Raw genomic sequence first — 23391 nt, 5'->3', positions numbered from 1 at the left:
TCTTGTCGTCTGTCCTCCAACTTTAGCGGTTCGCTGATACTTTTTACGTATAATATAATTATACATGCAATAACAAGTTGTCGTAGTTAAACAAAAGATGTTTTTGTGTAATAATAAAGCTAAAACAGCTTTTTACGTGTTGTTTTAGGTAGAATGTGGATTATTGTGACAGACGGAACGGGCCTTGCCTGGCTCTCCGAGAACGATGTGAATCAGAAGTCACAATATACCGGCATTCCCATGCATACCACAGCGCAGCAGCGCCAGATTTACCTCTAGGTAATATGGTGAGAAACTCTATGTTCCAAATGGACGCCGATTGGAAGAGCTTTTTTTGCTGAGGTCGCTCTTGCTATATGTATTGACGAAGAAGATTTGCATTCCCCCATGTTGGCAGAAGGAATGGGTGTACCGCAAAGCGTTAGGCATTCAAAATCAGTTGTATAAGGAACTCGTTTTGTCTGACCCAGGCGAGTACCGGCGACTTCTTCGCGTTACCCCGGAGAAGTTTTCACTGCTGCTGGCGTACGTCGGACCGAGGATTTCGCGACAGGAAACTGCGATGCGCCAGCCTGTTTCGCCGACGACGAAGCTACAGATCACCCTGCGCTACCTTGCCTCCGGTGAATAAGGTTGCTTGTATTGATCCTTAATTAGAATCCACGCTAGCAGTTAGAACATCTACACGCACGCCGGCTTCAAACACCATATAACAAAATACATGTTTTTTTGCCGCAAGTTAATATGAACACAAAAGGAAGACACATAGAAGACAGCAACCCCGCAAACCATGCAAACCACGTTTTTATGAGATTAAGATTCTTGGTGGAAACAAAAATCAAACAGCACGGAAGGTAAAGGAAGCTTGTTATATAAAAAAGACAGGTTCAAGTTGCATTAGCGATACTGCTGTCTTGCTCCACAAATAGGAAACGAGATTGTTCGACAGCTGCATAACGTAGGTTCGTGAGCAGCCTGTGCATGCGTGCATGTGTATGTATATTCCTGGGTCACCGCCCAAACTAAATCAGTTGGAGGTGCCGCCCGTGTTGTCTTCTACGTGTCTTCCTTTTGTGTGTATTTTAACTTGCAGCAAGAACATGGCTTTTAGCAAGCACCAACTAGGCCAACAAGCAGTTCTGTTGCAGCATATGACAAGTTTACTGCTCTTAATTGTATGCTGCTATAAACGTCCTTGCACATTGATATGCGCGAAACTCTTGCCTGTGTGCTTCTTCTAGCTAGGGCTGCAGCTAAGATCTCTCGTATGTATTTTCTCACTAAAGATCAGCATCAGCTGCATGCAGTTCTTGTAACACAAAGGACAAACCTTTTTCCTTCGTATGTCTAGGTATACTACACTGACAACTGATAGGTGGATTGAAGTAGTGAGAAGTAGGGCACTTTATTTAAAGGAGCTTTAAGTGTAGATCTCGTGTGCATTCTTTGATAATGTCTTTTTGTTTTCCAGGAAAAAGCCACTACTCACTGAGTAGGCGATTCCGACGGGCCATTCTACTGTAAACGACATCATACCGGAAACATGCACTGCATTATGTGAAGTAGTAGTTCTGCGGAAACCCGCAAATTGGAGAGAAGTAATGAATGAAGGGAAAATCAGACATCCACCCGTTCGTAGCAATTGCTACAAAGGAAACCCATACGGGTTCCTCGAAAGAAAAGCCTCGTAGTTGAAGAAAGATTCGCCCTGGTCCGGGACTCGAACCCGGGACCACTGCCTTCACGGGGCAGCCGCTCTACCATCTGAGCTAACCAGGCGGCTAGCAGATGGCAGGGCGAAGTCGAATTTGTCGACAACACGAAGCAAAGGCAAGAGTTTGACGTAGTAGTTCTGCGGAAACCCGGAAGGTGGAGAGAAGTAATGAATAAAGGGAAGGGACCCATACGGGTCCCTCTTTCGAGGAACACGTATGGGTTTCCTTTGTAGCAAGCGCTACGAACGGGTGGATGTCTGATTTTCCCTTTATTCATCGCTTCCCTCCACCTTGCGTGTTTCCGCAGTACTACTACGTATAACTCTTACCTTTGCTTCGTGTTGTCGACAAGTTCGACTTCGCCCTGCCATCTACTAGCCGCCTGGTTAGCTCAGATGGTAGAGCGGCTGCCCCCGAAAGGCAGCAGTGCCAGGTTCGAGTCACAGACCAGGACGAATTTTCCTTGAACTATGAGGCTTTTCTTTCGAGGAACCCGTATGGGTTTCCTTTGTAGCAATTGCTACGAACAGGTGGATGTCTGATTTTCCCTTTATTCATTACTTCTCTCCATCTTGCGGGTTTGCGCATAACTACTACGTCAAACTCTTGCCTTTGCTTCGTGTTGTTGACAAATTCGACTTCGCCCTGCCATCTGCTAGCCGCCTGGTTAGCTCAGATGGTAGAACGGCTGCCCCGGAAAGGCAGTGGTCCCGGGTTCGAGTTCCGCACCAGGACGAATTTTTCTTCAACTATGAGGCTTTTCTTTCGAGGAACCCGTATGAGTTTCCTTTGTAGCAATTGCTGCGAACGGGTGGATGTCTGATTTTTCCTTTATGCATTATATGAAGAATTGAAGAAGGATTGTTTGAAAATAAATGAAGACTGGGAAGAAATCATCAGTGGATTTAGAGAAAGGTGATAATTTCCTAACTGTATAGGTGCCATAGACGCTCAGGGTTGATATATTATAATTACAAGAAGGCCTACAGCATCGTCATGTTTGCTGTCGTCGATTCTGCATACCGGTTCATCTACCTTGACGTAGGAGCACGCGGATCCGACGGAGATGCTGGAGTCTGGCAAGCACTGCCATTGCAACGTGCCTTGAAAACTAACCAGGCAAAATTGCCCGAAGTATTAAAGGTGGCTACTGCACGATATTTACTACTGCCGCATTCGTCGGAGATGACGCGTTCTCTATCGGAAAGAACCTTATGAAACCGTATGCAGGCAGCAATCTCGCGTATGGCCAAAGAATCTTCAATTACAGGTGCGATGCCAAAGGTATATGTTGTCATTATTTTTTTTGTAGTATAACCTTGTGCCATAGACTATATTGCAACCTAGCTCCTAATAATTCGCCACCTTTACAGTATAAGATGATATTGTGAAACCTTTTCACCTTATATAATTTCAAAACTGTCCAAAGTGTCTAGCTTACTGCTGGCAGTACTGCGTATTTCAAACAGCTGTGATGGGAATATATGCAGCACATATTTTTTCGTTAAACATGTAATGAAGTCAACATGCGTTTGGCAAGGTTACTGCGAGTTCCTTTTTGATGCTGATAATGATATAATTTCTTGCACATGTGTAAAATGTTTAATCTTGAGATATCATAGGCAATGTGTGTGAATGCTGCATTGTGTTGGCGAGTGACTAGCATGACCATCTTTAATTATTTGCTTATATTTCACTGTGCAGGATGTCCAGATCTCGGAGAGTGTGTGAGAACGCGTTCGGGATAATGGCGAACCGTTTGCGGTGCATACACACCGTCATTGAATCAAGGCCCAAGAGGGTAGTACCTGTAGGTGGTACCTGTAGCTTGCAGCATGTGCTCTGCATAATTTTCTGAGCGACGACATGCAAGTTACCCTTGAACTGCCAGTAGAGCAGTCTGGCGACAGCACATTTTTTTACTTGCTTAAGGCTCCACGTGGAAGCCCCAATACGTTTGGCGCTGCAATGTGGGAAAATATGCGCGCATATTTTAAGGACAGAGGTGCTATGCCATGGCAGCAAGACTCCGCCTATCTGAACGGCCACATAACGGACAGAGCGGTGTGAAAAAACGAAAACATTCACACAGCTGTCTTCTTTTATTCACTCATTTCTGGGCGGCGTTCAAGTATCCCTGAAATTTCTTTTTGGCACTTGATCTGCATCGAAGGGCCGATTTTTCTCATCAGGCTGCAAGCTTAATTTGCAAACTGCAACGCTGGCTCATCAGGCACAACTGTCCTCTGTACAGCTTGAGCCAATGTCTCCAGAGCAGCTTGCCTCTCTGCAACAGTTGTTCGACAGGGCCGAAGTCGTTTTGCAGCTGGTGGGCGATACATCCCGCCACTGTTGTCCGGCGTAAGGTTATCTATGCTGCTTTGCTCACCAGTCAACAGTGCTTCATCAGCCTCGGGTGTGCTTGAAGTTGAGTCTTGAGGCTGTAATATAAGCAAAGAGCGTAAAGGTTACCTGCTGGATTGAAAAACAAAGCAAAGCCCCTCATTCGGTAGAAAAAGAAGGGGTGCTGCTCGGTCTTTAGTTTTGAATCAGGCACGTACCCAAGGAGGGGCGCCCCCCCCCCCCCCTCCCCGTTCACGCCACCACTTCTCGCACACAATCTTAAAGCGCCGCCAAATCATTGTTGAAACTTGACAGCTATTCGGCGGTCAAGATTTTGCTGCCTCTTTCACTCCTTTTATATGGCGGTAGTTATCGCCATCTTCTGGGGTGTGAAGGCCAGTTTCCTCATCGATTCGGTGCCCACGCGATTAATTCGAGATGCATTCAGTTGTCACCATCTTTTCGACGGTCACGCGCTTCGCTGTTGCTTCGTTAGTGCGACCTTCTTCGTTTAGACTGATCCAGGGACCAAGAAAGGGATTCGGTTCGTGGTCAGCTGGTCTGTATGCACGTGGAACGAGTTGCGGCCAGAGAAAACGCCAATTGCGTTTCACTTTTCCTTTTGCTTCATTATTTCCTCGAGTAACGGCTCGCCGTGAGGCTGACAGATTCTCGGAACCATATACCCGCGATATGGGTTAGATAAGGTGAAAATAAAAAAAATCAAAGAAGAAAATTAAATTATCATAACATTTAGCAGAGATACCACCAGACTGGAGTAAGGCAAGACTCGTCCCAATTCATAAAACGGGCGATCACCTCACAGTGTCCAATTATTGTCCTGTTTCTATTACAAGCACATGCAGCAAATTATTAGAACACATTGTCGCAGGTTTTATTCGTCAGTATTTGACAGATCACAATTTCCTATATCCACTACAGCACGGGTTCAGAAAGGGATCATCGACTTCAACTCAGCTTGTGTCAGTTGTTCATGAAATCTCTGAAGTACTTGACTCGTCCGGACAAGTTGACATGCTCTTTTTAGATTTTAGTAAAGCGTTCGATAATGTACCCCACGGAAAATTAATCTACAAGCTCCAGTGCATTGTTCTTCCATCAAGTAGTATATCATGGATCCAAGCCTATCTCCGACACAGGCAGCAGTCCGTAGAAATTAATAAATGTTCCTCAGGTGTCCGTCAGGTAACTTCGGGCGTACCGTACGTAAGGCAGCGTATTAGGACCCCTTTTATTTTGACCTATATTATTGATATAATAGACGAAATCCCCGATGATGTGCATGTTAATTTATTTGCGGATGACTGTGTCATATTTAAAAGATAGCTTCACGAAACGATCACGAATGCTTGCAGAAGTCAGTTATTGCAATTTCCGATTGGTGTAAAGTTTGGGGAATGGCATTAAATGTACATAAAACAGTCTTGCTGCGAGTAACATGAAAAACGAAACCTAGTATATTTTCTTTTGTTCTAAACGACACAAATATATCTGATGTTGAAAAATATAAATACTTAGGCGTCACATTCACTAACAGATTCTCTTGGTCAGACCATATTTCCCTTATATGTTCAGCAGCTTTGCGCAAATTATGATGTTTGAAAAGGAAACTTAGAAAGGCACCGGTAGACACCAAAATTTTAGCATATAACACATCGTGCGATCGAAACTTGAATTCGCAGCGGTTGTATGCTATCCTCATACCAAAAACGACGTCATGAATTTGGAACGAGTACAAAGGAAGGCCGTTAGATTTATCATTGGAAAACATAAAAGATAGGATTCCCAGTCCTTACTAATGCTTAGGAATAAAATCAGTTCACTAGAACACAGGCGTAAAGTTAGTCGTCTCCAGTTTTTACATAGCATCATAAATGGAAAAATCGGGCTTCAAATGCATCATTATGTAAAGCCTCTTAATCCACGAAAACCAAGACATAGACGCAACTTTTCCCTTACGCCATTATGTGCTAAAACAAAATCTCACATGAATAGTTTTGTCCGCGTACTATAAACGAATGGAATTCTCTCCCTGTTGATGTACTTCAATCGGAGAACTTCACTAATGCGTTGGAAAACTATTTGTCACATAACATAACACAACCATAAGCAGTATTTCTCACTATTTTTCTCTTTTTTTATGTGAAATTTCCTGTATTTTGCTATGTTTAGTCCCCGTTTGTTGTTTGGCACAGCGTTTCTATCCACATATAAATTCAAATGTGCGATTCTTTTTGTTGTAGTTACTGTGCTAAGGCTAGCATTTTGGTTTTTGTAACGTGGCTATGGGCTGCATCCTTTTCATGCACTGTATATATATATATATATATATATATATATATATATATATATATATATATATATATATATATATATATATATATATATATATATATATATATATATATATGTACATACTTCATAATTATCTTTGTTGCATTATCATTACCTTGTCAACTGCATTGCTCCTCCTGCATGGGCCAGTAAGTTCGCCTGCAATATAAATAAAATAAATAAATAAATAAGTAAATGCGAAACAGCGTCCATCATCAAACCCTGCAATAACAGTTAAATCCATAAGCAACATGAATGTCATCCGTTACCTCGTTCGGTTTTTGCCTAATTGTAGAGCCCTTTTCGTGCAAAATTTCCAACTAGAAATAAGAGACTCAAGGCGTTGAGAAATTAGGCTTTCTACTAAGGAATGCATTGTCGGCAACCGAGGCGACAGCCAAACAGGAAGAAACAGCGAAAGTTAACAAATTTAACCGTTCTTTATGAAAATACTTATAGACCAACATCTTTTTATTTAAAGAGGAAGTAGAAAGAATGCCGCCGGAAGTGGGGAACAATTTCGTGTCTTTTGAATGACGCTTCTACAGTTGTCAGTCGAGCCGCCTGACGTAGCCACTCCTCTGCTGTGCTTATGTAAGCGTCTTTCTAAGCTTCCGCGCTGGGCGCAGTACGTCTACGAGGTTGTACTGGACTGGCAGCCACGCATCCTTATGCAACTTCCCAAATAACAATACGAGTCGTTTGCGGCACTTGGTAGAGCATAAATGAGGATTCCAAAAGAACTGTGACGCTTCCACAAATATATATATTTCTCTATAATTCTTCCAGAGCTAATTAAAAAAGACGCTACTATAGTCGGATACAAATTATGTCTGCAGTGAAGCCCCACCCACGCCCTCATAACCGCCAGCCACTCTTCCTAGGGGAGGCTGCAAATAATTCGCACTTCAAACCTTTTCTGTTACCCAAATAAGGCGGTAACCACAAAAATAAAATTATTAGCGCGTAATTTTGTACCTTTTGCCTCGCATATTATAGTGGAATGGCCAAACCCTAATTCTTTACTGAACTGAAATAACATGCTTGCTTTGCTGAAACTATTTATTGTCAAGTTTCACTTTTGTTTGCAGTGAAGTTTCATGAGTAACACGGGCTCAGTAGTGAAATTAACTGTACCGCAGACTTTTGAAGAGTGAAATGCTCAGACTCCATGCTCTTTGCCCATGTATGTTGCACACCTGATCGCTTCCGCCGATGAAAAGACTTCAAGGACAGCAGACGCCCCGGAGGTATCAAGTACGACGCCATCTTGAAAAGGCCGTATGACGACGATTTTGTTTCCTCCTATGATTGCCTGACGAAGTAACACAACCCCGCGCGGTTTGTGCGCCTTGGTTGCCAACTGCTGTATTTTTTAAAGTTGTATTCTACTAAAGTATTCTTTATCTTACTCTTTGGCTTCTTTACTTGTCCTTGGCAGTGTTCTTCCTGCGCAAGTCCATTTGACGTAGTTCCTTGTTTGCCAAGTAAAGGAGAGATGTATCGCATACGCGTTTTTATGGCGAATGGTGGACGTTATTCACATTTGTACTAGTAAAGCACCCCCCCCCCCTCATTTGCATAGAAGTTACATTGGGTTGCCCCCCCCCCCCGAAAAATAATCCTGCGTACGTGCCTGTTTTGAATTATGCATTATTGCTTGTATTTCGATTGTTGATGCTGTACTTATTTTTGTACATGGCTCTGTGTCACCCCTCCCTCACTGCAACACGTGCAAGTAAAGAGATAAATAAGCGAAACTTACCGTGTCCTCGTCTCCCACAAGCGCTGCCTTAGCGTGACGGTGCGTCGGGCGCTGCACGGCGTTCAAGAACTTTATGCAAATAAAGAATTTCCATTTGGTGGTGTACCTACCTTCCTGGGCTTGTCCGCTTTTGCGCTTCTCCCCTTTCTTTTTATATTTGCGGTACGACCACCGCTTGTTGGCGAAAGCCGTTTTCAGCATTTCTGTAATCAAAATGAAACTATACCACACGCCACGTGGATGTTCTCAGATTTTTTTTTTAGCAAACTCCGTAAGTAAGCTTTCTTGCATAGCAAAAACCTCTTTTTAAGATGGCGGCCCGTCGTAGGGGCAGAAGCTCGGTGCAGCGCAGGAAACTTCCATTTCAAGCCTCGAGTCGTACACACACCCGGCTATTAGCATTCCTTCGCCATTTCAACGCGGGCAGGGTGATTGGAGGCTGTGAATGGAGGCTGGGCTTGACAGAACCATTCTTAATCCCATAATCGGGACAGCAGTACGACGAGGAGGCGTGCAGGAAATTGGCGCGGTATTATTCTCACAATAGACATCTCTAGCGCAGGGCCCAATTTCTGACCCCAAGCTGGTTTAGCCACCACGGTGAAGGGGCTTTCATTGTGCAGAGGAGCTGACTTGCCTAGTTTTGCAAAGGGTGCAAAACATGATGAAGTCATAGTTTTCCACATTTACCAGAACTAATATAACAGACAGAACCAAAACACATCTGACAAAACGGGTGCTGCGTTTTCGTTTCGTCCGTCATGCTAGCGCCGGTAACATTTTCGAGCACTATGCAGTAGTAACTGGCCCCGCAACGTGTTTTGTTAAGCAAAGATCTTTCACGTGAACGATGCAACGCCGGTTTCGATCTTAGCTTTACAAAAGCGCAAATCTCTAATGACACAAGATGAAACGCGTAATACGTTTTCATTCCCTGAACAAAGTGGACACTAAACCTCGTGTTCAAAAATGCATCTTAACTTGAGGCCCACGCTCGACTTGATTCAGTGACGCCTGTCGTGAACGCACAAACGAAACGCAATGAGCGTCTTGGGTGCGTGCGCATTTAAGGCGTCATTTATATCAAGTCAAGCATGGGCTTCAAGTTAAGAGGCATTTCTGAATACGGGGGTAGGCATGCTATAAACAGACTAAATACGTGCAAAGTTCTCTAAACAGATTGTTTACGTACCCACGTTGTATGGCTCATGCACTGGATGCCTCTGCGACATTCGCTTGCAAATATTTTGCCGCAACCATTCCTTTTTCGGGCATCGGTAGTGATCGTCCCGCCTGCTGTCCCACAACGTCCGGAACTGTTCCGCTAAGGCTAAAAAGTAGAACGTTGCGTCGTGCGACCACGTTGACATGGTGATACACACGACCCCTTTCTGCTGAGTCGTTTCGCCCGTAGATTGATGGTGGTGGTGATTCGACTGCCGAAAAGGCCAGTGCGGTTGATTGCCAAGCTTTGTGTGTGCGAATGCGCTAAAAAGTCCGTGGGCCGCCGCCAGAAAAAAGATGGCTAGCAATTTCTTGCGAGGGACGGACCGCCGCCTATGCGCGGACCTCGTAGACCGGGAGCTAGACCCCACGTGACGCCTGGTCCGCGGGCCAAAACAGCGATGTGGTCCGTCGTCTGGATACATCTTTAGGAGTGTCCTTCATGAACGCTTATTCAACACGCATTGCAGTGGCTTACGGTGCTAAATGAGATATCCGCTGCCAGCAAGGACAACATCGCCGACTCGTTCGGTGATTTTCCCGGATTCGGCCTACAGAGGAAATTACTTTCCAACACGTCGGGACTCGGAATTACTGGACGATCGTGCGCTGTAGACGTCACACCATGGCCATCGCTCGTCGGTCCGCAAGGCAATACAGGTAGCTTTTTTTGTTTTTACTTTTTGAGGACTACTGTTCGATGCCTGTGACGGCATGGCGCTGTCCGTGCGCGTGCAAGTATTCACCGCCTCTTTTTTCCCTCTCTCACATTTTAAATCCCCCTTTTCCCTCCCTCAGCCTATAGGATAGCGAAACATGTCTTTAAGATTAATATCCCTGCCTCCTCTTACTTTCGCCCTGCCGTTTCCATACCAACATGTTTATACACCTGTGTAAGTGGTATTGCTGCGCGAATAAAGTTATTTGTGGGTAATTACGTATTCCTTCGTCCACTGCTCCTCGTCACATTGTGCACTGAATGATTCAGATGGCTAAATGATTGATATATCGATGGCTGTAACTTTAAGGACAGCGGCGGCACAGAGGTACCATGGGAAAAGCTCGTAGCTGGGGCATTACTGCAGCAGCATTAGTCGTCTCCCCGCATCGGGCTCTTTCCTTCCCGCATTTATCATTTCGTTTCTCATTCTCCCGCTAAGAGGACGGATCGTGCGCACGATGGCCAGGCTCACCTCCAAGAAAAGCGGCGGGCATCCTTTCTCTCTCGGATAGCCACCACCGATGTCCAGCAAGGTAATGTCGAACCCGATGTGTCGGCCGGCGTCGAAGGTCCGCCTCGCGGCTGCAATGGCTGTCGCAAAAGCGCGCGCATCCTCGTTGCCTCCTCCGACGTGGAAGCTGCCATTAAATATAAACATAAACGCCTTGTTAAGAATGACACGTACGACTACCTGAACTTCAAGTTTATCCCTCCATCTATCTCTCCATCTCTCCGTCTATCTCTCCATCTATTTCTCCATCTATCTCTCCATCCATCCATCTCTCCATCCATCCATCTCTCCATCTCTCCCTCCATCTATCTCTCCATCTCTCCCTCCATATATCTCTCCATCTCTCCCTCCATCCATCTCTCCATCTCTCCCTCCATCCATCTCTCCATCTCTCCCTCCATCCATCTCTCCATCTCTCCCTCCGTCCATCTCTCCATCTATCTATCTATTTCGCAGTAGTACGTGATTCGGCCGCACGGGTGGTACAGCGAGTGCATGTCTAATTGCAACTCTTCTCTTTCGCAGTAACGAGCAACACGTGAGCAAGCCATCAGTGTCGCTATCTGAAAAAAGAGGTAAGATTCCTTGGTTTACCGTTATAACCATTGCAGTATACGTTTTGACTATACCTTGCACACGTGTACGGTTCATCGACATGCACCATTGAACGTTCTTTTTTGGTGACTCGTTTGTTTCCGCTCTTACGGTACATATTTAATGATGCGTGCGAAAATAAAATATATAATTGAAAGTAGTGCTGCCTCTGTGTGTCTGTTTCTTTCTACGTCCTCGTTCAGCCCGCTCTGTCATGGCTTCGTATTTAGTCGTCTTTCGCACTGTGTGCGAAAGACGACGACAACTTTCCAAGCTGTCAATTTATATGTCAATAAGAAATACCGGCTTTCTCCCCGTTTCCCTGAAGACGTTACTGTGCACTGCGCAAATATTGCTGCCGTAAACTTCGCCTGCAGCCTAAATGCAGGTCTCCGATGATGACTCTCTCATGCTTACCACACGCCCACGACGGTCAGGTCGAGGCTCTTGGCCAGGTGAAGCAGTTCGACAGCCTCGCCCTCGGAACAGCCGAACTTGTCTCCCAAGCGGAACCAAGCTTTCTTGTTCTGAACCTTCAGTCTCAACACCAGGCGCGCGCGTGGATAGTGCCCTTTTATCTGTGGCCGGAAAACAGACATATGAAAGCAACACGACTACGACACTACTAACACTAAGCCGCACAAATTGCAAGCCTAAGTTATTGGATAATTTCAGTGTAGATATGGACTATCGCAGGTGTCGCAGTGCTAAAACGAGCACAGCGCGGTAGACCTGGACACAGATAGACTCACAAGGCGCTGAATTTATATATATATATATTTATATATATACGGTATTCAATGGTCAACGTCCTTTTTTATTTTTTTAAGTTTGCGTGTGCCATGGATCTTCCAAATATTACTGGTATTCTTCTGTTTCTTTTTCTGTATAGCCAGCATATTGACTGCTTTACTTTCATTCACGGACATTTTACCATATTGCTATGTGCATAACATGTGCCCCCATTGTCAGCTTTCATACGCCATTTATCATGATCTGTTGCGTGCTTTTCTACCTATTTAATCATAGTTGTGTTGCTTGCATGCAATACGGTGTGTACGCCACGCATCGAAATCTGATTTTTGACATATTTTATCGGGCGGGCTAACGTAAACATTTTAAAAGGTGCTATAGCAATCGTTTCTTAAGGGGAAATTTACTTTCTCATTCGAAATTTTTTATTAAATATTACATGTTAAAAAAAATCACCGCCCAAGCAGGCCGTACATATGGTCACCCAGCGAAGCTGAAACGTGCGGTACAGGTATTTATCACTGGGTTAATCCCGACGGTTCATTAAACGACGGCTTGGTAGGCTGCCGGATCCTCGGTACGCAGTTGCTGTTTGTGCTCGGCTGCACCAGTCTACTCTTCTGCCCGAGCTGCAGCATCGGCACGGCGTTCAAGTGGTTCTGCTCGCGGCGTTACTGGCCGAAAGCTGCCTGCTCCTCGGGACTACATATGACGCGTGGCCTACCCATTTCGTAGCCGGAGAGAAAGTGCTGCGCGCGCATTCGCCTGCGAAGGAGAGCAACGACGTCACCACTGGCGCAGCCAATAGCGCGCCTCTTCCTAGTTTTTTTTCGTGCATGCGTGTGGGGTTGTGCCGGAGGAGTTTTTGGCATACAGGCAACAGACGGGCGGACGGACGAATCGGCTAGCCATATACAGCTTCGATATAAAAAGCGTCGCGAAGCAGCCGACCAACATTCAAACAAGCGGAGAGAAAGAGAACTTTTTTTGATGCTGCACGAAGAGGGGAAGATTGGTGGGTAGAGCCTTCAGTCCAAGGCCCCAGCTGCGGTGGCAGCCCTTTCGGCTCTGGTCATCAGCTTTCGCTAATCCTCGAATTCCAAGCTGGTCAGCTCCATTTCCTACACAAAACTAACTTAAACACAATACAACGTGGAAACTTGCTGCGATCAACAGCAGTCGAAGAAGAAACGTCTCAGAATGTAGTCAGCGCGTAGTCAGGTGGCTTGTCTCGGGGGCTTGTACCCTTGTGTAGGCGTTGGCTACAGCCGGAGACGTTTCTTGCTCGGCCACTGTTGTTTTCTTGAAGATGCGTCATAGTCGTTTGAATGCTTTAGTGGTGAGGGCGACGTCGTAGTCAAACACGGTGCGATTCGGAGAAATGTCTCCTCACTTGGTCTGGTAATAAGCGTGACGCCAAGAACGAACGAAAGAAATATGGTAGAAAACCTCAAGGGATTCGCTGTAGTTTCCATTTAAGGAGGCAAAAGGAACTTTGGCACTGTGGAAGAATCAATAAAGCGAATATCCGAATGCAAACTGTATTTCTCAGATGTGAACGCAACACTGGTTCTTTGCTATTTTATTGCGATTAGGCTGTGTTAGAAACGCTTGGCCTCTTAAACTTGGCACGCACGCAGTAAGACGCAAAATGGGTAACGTTAGCAGTGCTTTTCTACCATTACGGCTATTAGACAGGCTGGCGTTGCAAGCAACCAACTGCCATAAATGTAAACACACACACACACACAAGTAATAACCTGCGGATGTGGACCACTTCAGTATTTACGGGAACTGCACATTGTACATCTGACACACGATTCCACAAGACAAAGACTATTGGCAAGAGCCCAACTCAAATTTTACTCGAAGAAACGGAGGCATCTCTTATCAGAGAAAAGTAGTGATTGCACAAGCGACATGTCGATTAAGTCTTACCCTCATATTTACCCTCTAGAGCACTGGTTTTGGCAAGTTGTGTCAAACGTTCGTGTTGCTATGCCACATTGAGCGCGATTCAGTGAAAGGGACGCGCTCCTGCCTGCCTAGTCCTCGCGAACTACATTGAATGTAGCACAAGCTTATTCAACTAGTTTGCGTAAGTGTGCATTTTGTGCTCAGATTTGCCTATGTGTTCCGAATGCAACGTTCCCGAGGAAGTGTGACATATGTTACAAGACTGCCACCCTTAGTTACGTTATTAGACAGACAAAGTGAAGGCCGAACTGAACTATGTCCTGAAATTCGAGGTTGGGGGACATTCTCCGCCCGTGGCGAAGCGCCGTCTGCATGTTGCGCGCCCTACGGCGCTTCTAGTATTGAACAGAGGTGCACATGTCACTGGCACTGTGTGAATAGGTTGACATAGTGCGTGTTTGCGTGTCAGTTCCTGTTGAAATGCTCCTTATGCATTCCAATAACTCCGTTTGTTTTCCGCACGCTTTTTACGGAAATTTTGTTATAGGAATTTCATACCGATTCCGTAAGAATTATGCGGAAACATGTCGAATTACTTGAATGGCATACGGTACGTTTCAATAGGACGTACGTTGGTGCAGGTGGCGTTGGTATGTCCCTCTAATCGTTGTATTACATTTTTACACCGATACCTGGAGTACCACGTAAGATCGTCAGCTACATATCCATCATTTTATTGGAGTCACGATCTCTCAATTCTGACATACGTAAGTTACGTGGTTCTTGCAAAACGTTGCCAGATATGGTGGTTTTCTTTATGCTTCAAGGACGTTGTAATCGAGATCTAGCAGTGTACAAAGGTCAAGATGACAATATGCAACGCCTGAAGGTCGTTCAAAGCAGCGTTCAGGGACATGTTGTTCATAGTTCGCTTCCATAAAGATTGAACCACCATATTGGTGGGGGCAGTTACCAGAGGAGCGCCGCAGTCACTCCAGTAATTTTCGCTGTACCGTATTTACCTTGTAAAGTTCATCGGCGCTGTCGAAGGTCATAAGGTCGACTCCCAGCGTCCAGGCACGGTGTAGATAGCTGACGTGCTTCTGCGTGTGAGCGTAGATGATACGTGACGGGTCCACGCGAAGTGAGATGATGGCTTCGATTTCGGCGATACTGGCGCAGTCAAATCCCACATCAAGAGCCCCAAGGACTTCCAGCACGACAGGGTTATCGTTGCACTTGACGGCTGCATGTGTAGAGAGCGGCACATCAATTTCTCTTCCACGTAATGTTCCAGGTGAAAAAAAAATTAGAAGGCGATTCAGCCTCTGACTGACGCAGACCATAGACAATGTCTTCCTGAGCGAGTTGTGGTTGAACATCGGTCGGAATCACTCGAATTTACACTGGACCACCTTCGGGATCGGCCCACATTTCTCGACTACACATACCCGCGGGAACGGCTTTAGATTGCAGTACCTTCAGGACCGGCTAATATTTTGGACTGCGCGTACTGGTGGGAATGGCTTTAGACTGGACCACCTTCGGTATCGGCCCACATTTCTTGATTGCACATGCCCGCAGGAACGGCTGTGGATGCAGTACCTTCGGGATCCGCTCATATTTTTAGACTGCGCACACCGGTGGGAGACAGCGTATACCGGTAGGAAAGCCGATCCCGAAGGTACTGCAGTCTACAGCCGTTCCTGCGGGCATGTGCAGTCAAGAAATGTGGGCCGACCCCGAAGGTAGTCCAGTCTAAGGCCATTACTACCGGTATGCGCAGTCTGAAAACTCCCACGCAGTGTGCGCAGTCTAAATGTAGGATATTATGATACCATTTCTTGTCTACACATGCCCACAGGAACGGCTCTAGACTGCAGCACCTGTCAGAAAAGGCGGAACATCAACAAAGTACACAAATCGCAGCATAACTTCGCTCCTATTATTTTGAGCATACGTCAGTATCCATAAAGCTATTTAACTGAACTTAGAACTGTGCTGCAAATGTATATCCGTGTAGCGCAAAAGGGAGCTTATCCGAAGGTCAGTACAGTGGAACAAGCGCAAAGTTTTTATTTAAAGAAACGTAATGGAAAAGCGAGCGAACTCACCATAAAATGGCTTCACTCGCGGGAAATGCTTCCGCAAAAGCTCGACTTTGTAGAACAGGTCATCGATGTCTACGACGAAAAATGGATTTTCTACGCCGTCCTGCAAAAATAAAATCGACAACTGCAGCAATGCTCTGAATACTCGTGGCGGGATCTTTTAGGTTTTCTTCCTTTTGTTTGCCGAGACATCACCCTGCGAGAGTTCGCTACCGTTAATGTGAATTCGCGCATAGGCAGCCAGGTTTTCCCACTGCAAGCGTTAGGTCACTCATCAAAATTGTGTCGTTCAAAAGACGGTATCACGCCACCTTGAATTCCTTGTTTTGGATGAGTGAAAGCTGGTCGCTTCTACAAGGTAGTTAAGGAAATTAATTTGCAGCTTTGTGTGTGTGCGTGTGTGTGTGTATCTTCAGTAACGACAAGCAAAGATTGTAGTGAAGACTAATGAGTGCACCCTGGTGTCTGCGTCTTCTTGCCCTTCTCTGCTTCCCTGCAAAGCTTTCCAAGTGAACCAGCCGCGATAGCTCAGTTGCTATGGCATTCTGTGCCTAATCTCGGATCCGTGGATTCGAGTTCCGACAGCGGCTGCCGCATTCTGATGGGGTCGGAGTGCAAAAAAACGTAGGCCACTGAGACATAGCCGCAGGCCGCTACAGAAGCCCAGGTGGTCTAATTAATCCGGAGTCCTCCACTACAGGGTCTCTCACAGCCGCGTGTCTGAATAACGCAGGAGCGACATGGGCGAGTGCGTCAAAATTTCTGGCTTTAACACGCCGGGTAGGGTGTGTAATGTCATCGTATATACGCTATAGCGCGGCCTGTAAAGAGCCGCACCAGTAAAATTACATCACTGTCAGGTATCAGCACTAATATTGCTCTGCACTTTCGATATTTATTGGTCTGAGAAGATTTAATATAAAAGTCATGCACCGTGAAAGATGGTTCACGATATTTGTTAGTGGGCTGCCATTTCCTAATTCTGAGGAATAGTTTAGCGATGAACGCGAGAGCTGGTTTGAGCAGCTTTGGCGGTTGAATAGTATAACAATCTGCTTTGCGTATACGGCATGCATAAACAGAGTATACATATTTCTAAATATAGGCGGAGCCCGACGGTGAAGACGACAGTTCGCCTCGATTGTCCATATAGTTGCTATCGCAATAAAATGCTATGCTTCATGCGCAAGTAATGCATTTTTGCATTATATAATAATAATAATAATAATAATAATAATAATAATAATAATAATAATAATAATAATAATACTTTATTGACACAGGAATTCCGCCAACACTAATATATAATAGGCCTGCCAAAGCCGCATTGGGCTTGAAGGGCAGAGCCGACAGACAGCGTTTAACTCAATGTAATACCGCGGATAACACAAGATATGCAGAACCATTGTTAACAGGCACGGACACAGAAGAGAAACACAAACAGCAATGAGGAGGCAAAAAATGAAAAGAAACCACTTATCCTGCGATGAAAAGTAACATAACCCACCATTCTTAATACAGAGCAAGAAAACATACATCAGGAATGTGTATGTCACTTAAAAACCATCAATTATCCTATTGACAACAACCAACAAAAAACAATCAAAATAGGAACCAAGAAAGAGACAGGAATATACATATGAGATCTGCAGGGAGCAGGGCACTGAAACAAAACAAAAGTACTCTTTACACACTCTATTCACACACATCAGTAGGCGTAAAATGAAACAAATAAATTGATGTATTTGGTGCAGTACCCTAAAGTTATATAGGGTTTTAATACACATGAAAGAACCAACCGTGTAAGAGGTTAATGCGACGAAGAATTTGTTTTAATTTATACTTTGATTTCGCACGAAAGGCACTTGCTGGCAGTTTATTGAGAGAGAAAGGGATGAAGTAATTACGAGTGCGCTGACCGTACTTGGTAGAGCAGCGAGGCACCCGAAAACGGTCTTTCGGCCGGAGACAACGAGCAGGAACATATTCGACCTTGTATTTGTGCGACCAGAAATGCCTCAGGATGGCCGTTTCCGCTAGAAGGGCGTTAAAATCTGGCAACCTTAAGGCTTTGAAAAGGTCGATGCCGGTGGTTAAACCTAAATCATAACCAATAATTTTCAGAATAGATGGAAGGATAGAGTTGACTCTATTTTTCCATCGAATCGCGCAGTGACCGTACACCGTAATCCCATAGCGAAGCATACCGTAACCCAAAGCTTGCAAAACCATTTTATGAACGGAGAGTGGCATGCAATATCTGATATGGTATAATGTACCTGAAACTGCACGTAATCTTGAGCATATATGGGCCAGATGCGTATTCCATGTGAAGTAACTGTCGAGGAAAACGCCGAGGTATTTCACTGTTGAAACATGTGGAACGGGTGAGCAGGTGCAGGGGGAGCAAGATGAAAAGTGTGCCAGTAACGGAAGGTTTAAACTGACTTTTTTCAAAGGATTGTGAAAACATATAAGCTGTGTTTTCGAGATGTTTACTTTAATGACATTGTTAGTGAACCTGATCATAACGTTGATCGTTGCATCTTGTAAAAGGGAGATTACATCTGAAAAACGGGGAGCTTGAGACAAGATAACTGTGTCATCTGTGTACTGAAATGTAAAAGTAGGGGTAGCAGCGGCGAGGTCATTCACATATAGATTGAAAAGAAGTGGACTTAATATAGATCCCTGAGGTACTCCGGCTTTTATTGAAGTTGTATTACTCCGGTACTGCCCAATGGATACTAACTGCGTTCTATCCTTCAAAAGTTAGAGAGTAGTTTTAGGAAAGGCCCACGAAATCCCATCAAGGAAAGCTTATATAACAAAAGACTATGGCAACCACTGTAGAAAGCTTTGCTAACATCAATAAAAAGAGCACATACGACCTGGTTAGCATCAAAAGCTGAATTTATAATGTCTGAAATATCCTCAAGGAGAGCATGTGTGCCTCTACCTGGAACAAAACCATACTGCGTACTTGAAATAATGCTACTGGCGCCGAGGTACGTCTACATGACTTGCAGCAGGTGTTTTTCTAATATTTGAGAGATACACGGCAAAATTGAAATTGGGCGATAATTTTCGTATCTATTTCGTGCACCACTCTTGAAGAGCGGTATGACTATGGCCTTTTTCATTTCTGTAGGTATAATACCACTGGTTAAAATGTGATTCAGCAGTGATAACAGCAGATACTTAACAGTGTCGAAATTTCTGCGTAACTCGTCCACAGAAATGCTATCAACACTCGGTGATTTACCAGTTTTTAGGTTAAAAAGAATTGATCTGAGATCAAGTTCTGATAGAGGAGGAAGGTGTGCAGATTTATATACGCTGTTCCTTAAAGTACAGTGATCAGGGTGTGGTTTAGCAGTACCAGACACCTGCGAGAACTATGTATTAAATTCATTTGAAACCGTTGCTCCATCTGCAGAAAAATGAGGCTCAAGTGGTAGCAGGCGACCACCACGTTTGAATTTACCTCTTAATTCATTTGCAAGAGACCACGTCTTTTTCACGTCCGAACGAGCTTCTTTGAATTTTTGGCGCATATGATTTCGCTTTGCTAGCCGAATCATGGAATTCACTCGATTTCTACATGTTTTAAATTTCAGTAGTAGCTCCAGACAATTTGGAGCCCGTTTAGCTTGGGCCCACATAAGGTCTTTTTCCTTAATTGCCGCTAATATTTGTGGCGATAGCCATTTGTTCTCTTCTCGACGTAATCTCACATTTAGAAACCGGGTGCATTTGTTTCTGTAATTGTGGAGAATCTGAACAAAACGGTCGTATAAATCAGCTGGAGAGAATGTATATAACATGGACTGCCAGTCATGCTTTGTGACGCATTCGTCAGAGCTTAGGATCAACAGTGCAAATTTCGTTTTTCATGCTGTTGACTTTCGAAGGCGTGGCATTTCCTACAAGACGACAATAGACGAAGTAATGATCAGCGACCTTGGTTTCAACAACAGCTGCCTGCATCGCATAATTGTAGCACCGAACATTAATATGGTCAATGCAGGATTTAACCAACTTTCGACACAGAAATTCTTCACGCGTTGCTTGATGTATAATGCCTTCTAATCCCCATTTAGATAATAGATTGAGATAGTCGGCGACCGGTGGCAGAGTGGGGCGGAGGTTGTCGATGCTTATATCGCCTAGCACACACACGTTTTCGTCAAGAGATAGGGATGATAGGGCTGTGTCAAGCTCTGATAAGAATAACCGAACATTGCCACAAGGAGCCGGTACATAGACGAAACAAGCAATGAAGCCTCAGATGAGCGTAGTCGCAGAGCAACAACTTCAGCTTGCGAAAAGGAAAGCAGTATTTCTTATACAGACCACTTGTCTTTCGCAAATACGGCCACGGCCCCTCCTTTACGCAACGTGCGAGTCTATGACAACAACTTATAACCTGGTATAGAATAAGAAGACGTGGTGTCCGCAGGAACATTAATTTCTGTCAAAACAAAGACGTCACAGATAGACAGGAAAGGCGAAGTTAAAGCGCAAAAATGATTCCAGTGTTTACGGATGCTGCGGATATTAACATGGGTGGCAGTGAAGGCATTACCGGTATTAGCAATAAAAAAGTTATGAACGTCTGAGAAGGTATGAAACGAGAGTGATCTAGCTACGTCCATAATTATACGAGCTTTTCGAGGTCAATGGAAGTATCAATGCGAATGACAGGAGCACCCTCAGCCTCGTCTCGCATGCCTCAGTGCACGGAACTGCGACCGTTTGGATGTTTCAACTGTTTTACGAAATTCGCGGGCACAGGTAGTGCTAGTTGCATGCATCTCGGTGCGTTTCGCTTCATTTTTTTTTTTCCTGTTTCGACATTGGAGGGAGCAACAGGATCCATCTCGCAGCAGAGACTCGCTTGTTGTCCCAGGGGGGACAACAAAACAGGTCGTTGCACCTCGCGATTACTGTTACACACGTCAACGGCTCTTTATCTTAACAGCTGCGATAAGTGCAGGCACAAGTCACGCACAGGCACCAGTCCACAGTAGAGAACCTCGTTCCGCTTTCGTCGTTTTATTACATTGTTGCCGCCGTACAGCTCTATAGCAAGACTGACCATTGTGGCTTATCGCGCTTGTGTTATCTTTGCAACTTCGGCACGTGTGCGAATGAAACTACGAGAACCCAGAGACAAATTGTATTGGTGCGATGGCGTGCAACTTCATTGTGATTGTACGGCTGCTTCCCAGAAACAAGTCAGTTCAGCAAAGAAAACAGAACTCTTTTTCACGGGAAATTACACAAAGTTATCTGGTCCTATATCACAAGCCTAACCCGCAGCGTTGCAGCTGCGTGCGCGCGTGCACCACAAGCTCAAATAAGAATACATATCTTCGAATGCCGTTAACCCAAATATTATAGGCTTGTTGTACCAGTCGGAGGACGCTGAGAGCCTCACTTGTCATACCACTGTCGCTATCAGCCGCTATAGTGCTGCGATGAAATGACACGACTTTGCAAACCCAAAGAGCCGCTTTTACGATATATTTAAACGCCAAACTCGGCGCCGGCCCATAGCCAGAGTTTAGGAATGCTCGTACTGCCACGTTCGAGGGCCATCCGTGTATCGCGATAAGCGTCATCGCAAATGCCCAAGGGCGGCCCTCCGATTTTGTTTAATCCGCTCGCTATAGGCTGTCTGTGATGCTGGTTTCAACTACGAAAAGCCTTCAGGGCCCGAACGCACAAAAGCTGCTGGCTCACCCCTAATCGAGAGCGGATGTAAGCATGAAACAGCAACCAGCAAAGCAGATTGGTCGGAGATGGTACTAGCCACAATCTTAATATGGCTGTAGTGCATGTTCGCAACGGCACACCCTACCACAACGCACCACCCAACGCTATAGCGTGCACTGGTCCATATGAACGCTGGCCGTCTAGAAGAAAACCGGCTGCAGCCGGCACGGCAGGCAGCGAAAGACGCCAGGGAGAAAGAGCGCACTGCCCAGTTAGAAGGAAAGCCCCTGAAGGAGGCGGCGCAAAACCCGCATCGCGTAACTAACGGACCGCTGGCGTTAAAAACAGCACAGGCAACCCTGTCTCAGCACCAAAGATGAAAATGAAGCGTATGGTGCTGTTTATCTTCCTTTTGAACGTCGCTATTGGAAATGAACAAATAAAACTTCAGCGTACTAAAAGTTACAACTTGAGTGATATTGTGAGCTAACATTAGTATGACCTCGGAAGCAATATTTCTTTTGTTACTTGTTTGGGCAGGAGCTAGAGTATGTAATGCGGTCCTGAACAAGGGGATGTGGGCCAGACACCGCATTTTCTTAAGTTTTGTCTGGTTGCCCGGATGATCTCGTTTTGTTCTTGCAACTTGCGCGTACACTCTCGTTTGAGTGCCTCGATAATGGCTCTGGCTTTTGGGTCAAAGTAACCTGAAGGTCACAGACAAAGGGAGCTAAAAGCATTTTATGCCTAAAAAAGTCGCTCGAGTCGTTCTCAAGAGAAAATTCTAACCAATCATGATGCTGAATTAGCGAAGACGGGCAACGAGTGGCAAAAGCAAAAAAAGAGCGAACGATACGCTTCGTGAATACGGGCCCAGGCGTTTTCGCGAGGGAACGCGAATCCCCACGGAAATATGGAAAGGCACTGTTAGAAAGTACCGTTTCGCGCATGCGCACCACTGTCCTGGCCGCACCGATGCCTCCTCTCGTAATGCAAGCGCCTCTCGTTACTATGGCATGGCTTTAAAAAGCAGCGCATTTGAGTGAGAGTGAACGTCACATGTCCTAACTTTGGTTGGGTGGAACGAATCTAGTTAGCGAATCTGACGTTTAAGTACCGACAAAACGCAGCGGTTGCTCACATTGGCGTTCTTGCTGATGATTTCCTTCGCAAACTCCCTCGGTGCGAGGCTTCCGAGGCGGGTGGCGAGTTCATTCATGCCTTCTGGTCTTGTGTAGTTACAGTTGCAGTAGCGCTGCTGAACGTTTGGCGACCAGTGGCGCCTGCACTGGAACTTAAACCCTTCCCACGACTCTCGAGGGCGCGAACGTATCTTTGTTGACTTTGGAAGCGTCAGCGGAGCCCTGGCGCTTTCAAACGGCAAAGGCCCAAGTCCTTAACCATAAACGCCGCGAAAGCGCTGACATCAGATGCAGCAGCCAACTGGGAAGAAGCCTTGTCGGCGAGTCTTTATTGGCCGCAAGATTAAGCAGAGTCGTCATCTGGCGGATACTAACTGAACTACGGGCAGTGTTGTGTGCACGTCACGTCTTCTGTTACCTACTACGCGTTTACATGTGCGCGTACGTCGTGCGTATATTTTAGAGTATGTTTTTTTCCTTTGTTGTAGATTATTGGTAAAGGCTGGTCATTTTCTTTGA

The 23391-nt window shown here is 45.4% G+C and overlaps 2 protein-coding genes and 1 non-coding gene across 4 annotated transcripts in view; all 3 read right to left on the bottom strand.

Annotated features, from left to right (window-relative positions):
• LOC142586169 (ornithine decarboxylase-like) overlaps positions 1 to 23136 on the bottom strand; it is a 37415-nt gene extending 14279 nt beyond the window's left edge. The window contains exons 1-6 of the mRNA XM_075697422.1: positions 22872 to 23136; positions 16013 to 16112; positions 14921 to 15144; positions 11646 to 11806; positions 10530 to 10761; positions 4105 to 4156 (exon numbers count right to left, since the gene is read on the bottom strand). Coding sequence (XP_075553537.1) covers positions 4105 to 4156; positions 10530 to 10761; positions 11646 to 11806; positions 14921 to 15144; positions 16013 to 16112; positions 22872 to 22949 — 847 coding nt within the window. The 5' untranslated portion in view covers positions 22950 to 23136. The remainder of the gene's footprint in view (positions 1 to 4104; positions 4157 to 10529; positions 10762 to 11645; positions 11807 to 14920; positions 15145 to 16012; positions 16113 to 22871) is intronic.
• TRNAH-GUG (transfer RNA histidin (anticodon GUG)) lies at positions 1705 to 1779 on the bottom strand. Its single transcript has one exon. It is a non-coding gene; the product is annotated as a tRNA-His (tRNA).
• LOC142584205 (uncharacterized) lies at positions 3814 to 9579 on the bottom strand. 2 transcript variants are annotated; one of them, XM_075694363.1, is made up of 5 exons: positions 9371 to 9579; positions 8289 to 8381; positions 8179 to 8247; positions 6529 to 6572; positions 3814 to 4156 (listed from the first exon to the last, which is right to left on the bottom strand). In XM_075694363.1, the coding sequence occupies exons 1-3, from the start codon at positions 9546 to 9548 to the stop codon at positions 8207 to 8209; spliced, it is 312 nt and encodes a 103-aa protein (XP_075550478.1). In that variant the 5' UTR covers positions 9549 to 9579; the 3' UTR covers positions 3814 to 4156; positions 6529 to 6572; positions 8179 to 8206. The 2 variants fall into 2 exon arrangements, with proteins under 2 accessions (XP_075550478.1, XP_075550480.1); XM_075694365.1 differs by having other exon boundaries at positions 8179 to 8229.
• Positions 23137 to 23391: the final 255 nt, after the last annotated feature.

Source organism: Dermacentor variabilis, chromosome 6 (genome assembly GCF_050947875.1).
Source record: "Dermacentor variabilis isolate Ectoservices chromosome 6, ASM5094787v1, whole genome shotgun sequence".
Classification (NCBI taxonomy): Eukaryota; Metazoa; Arthropoda; class Arachnida; order Ixodida; family Ixodidae; genus Dermacentor; species Dermacentor variabilis.
This window is presented reverse-complemented; position numbering and strand designations above follow the sequence as displayed.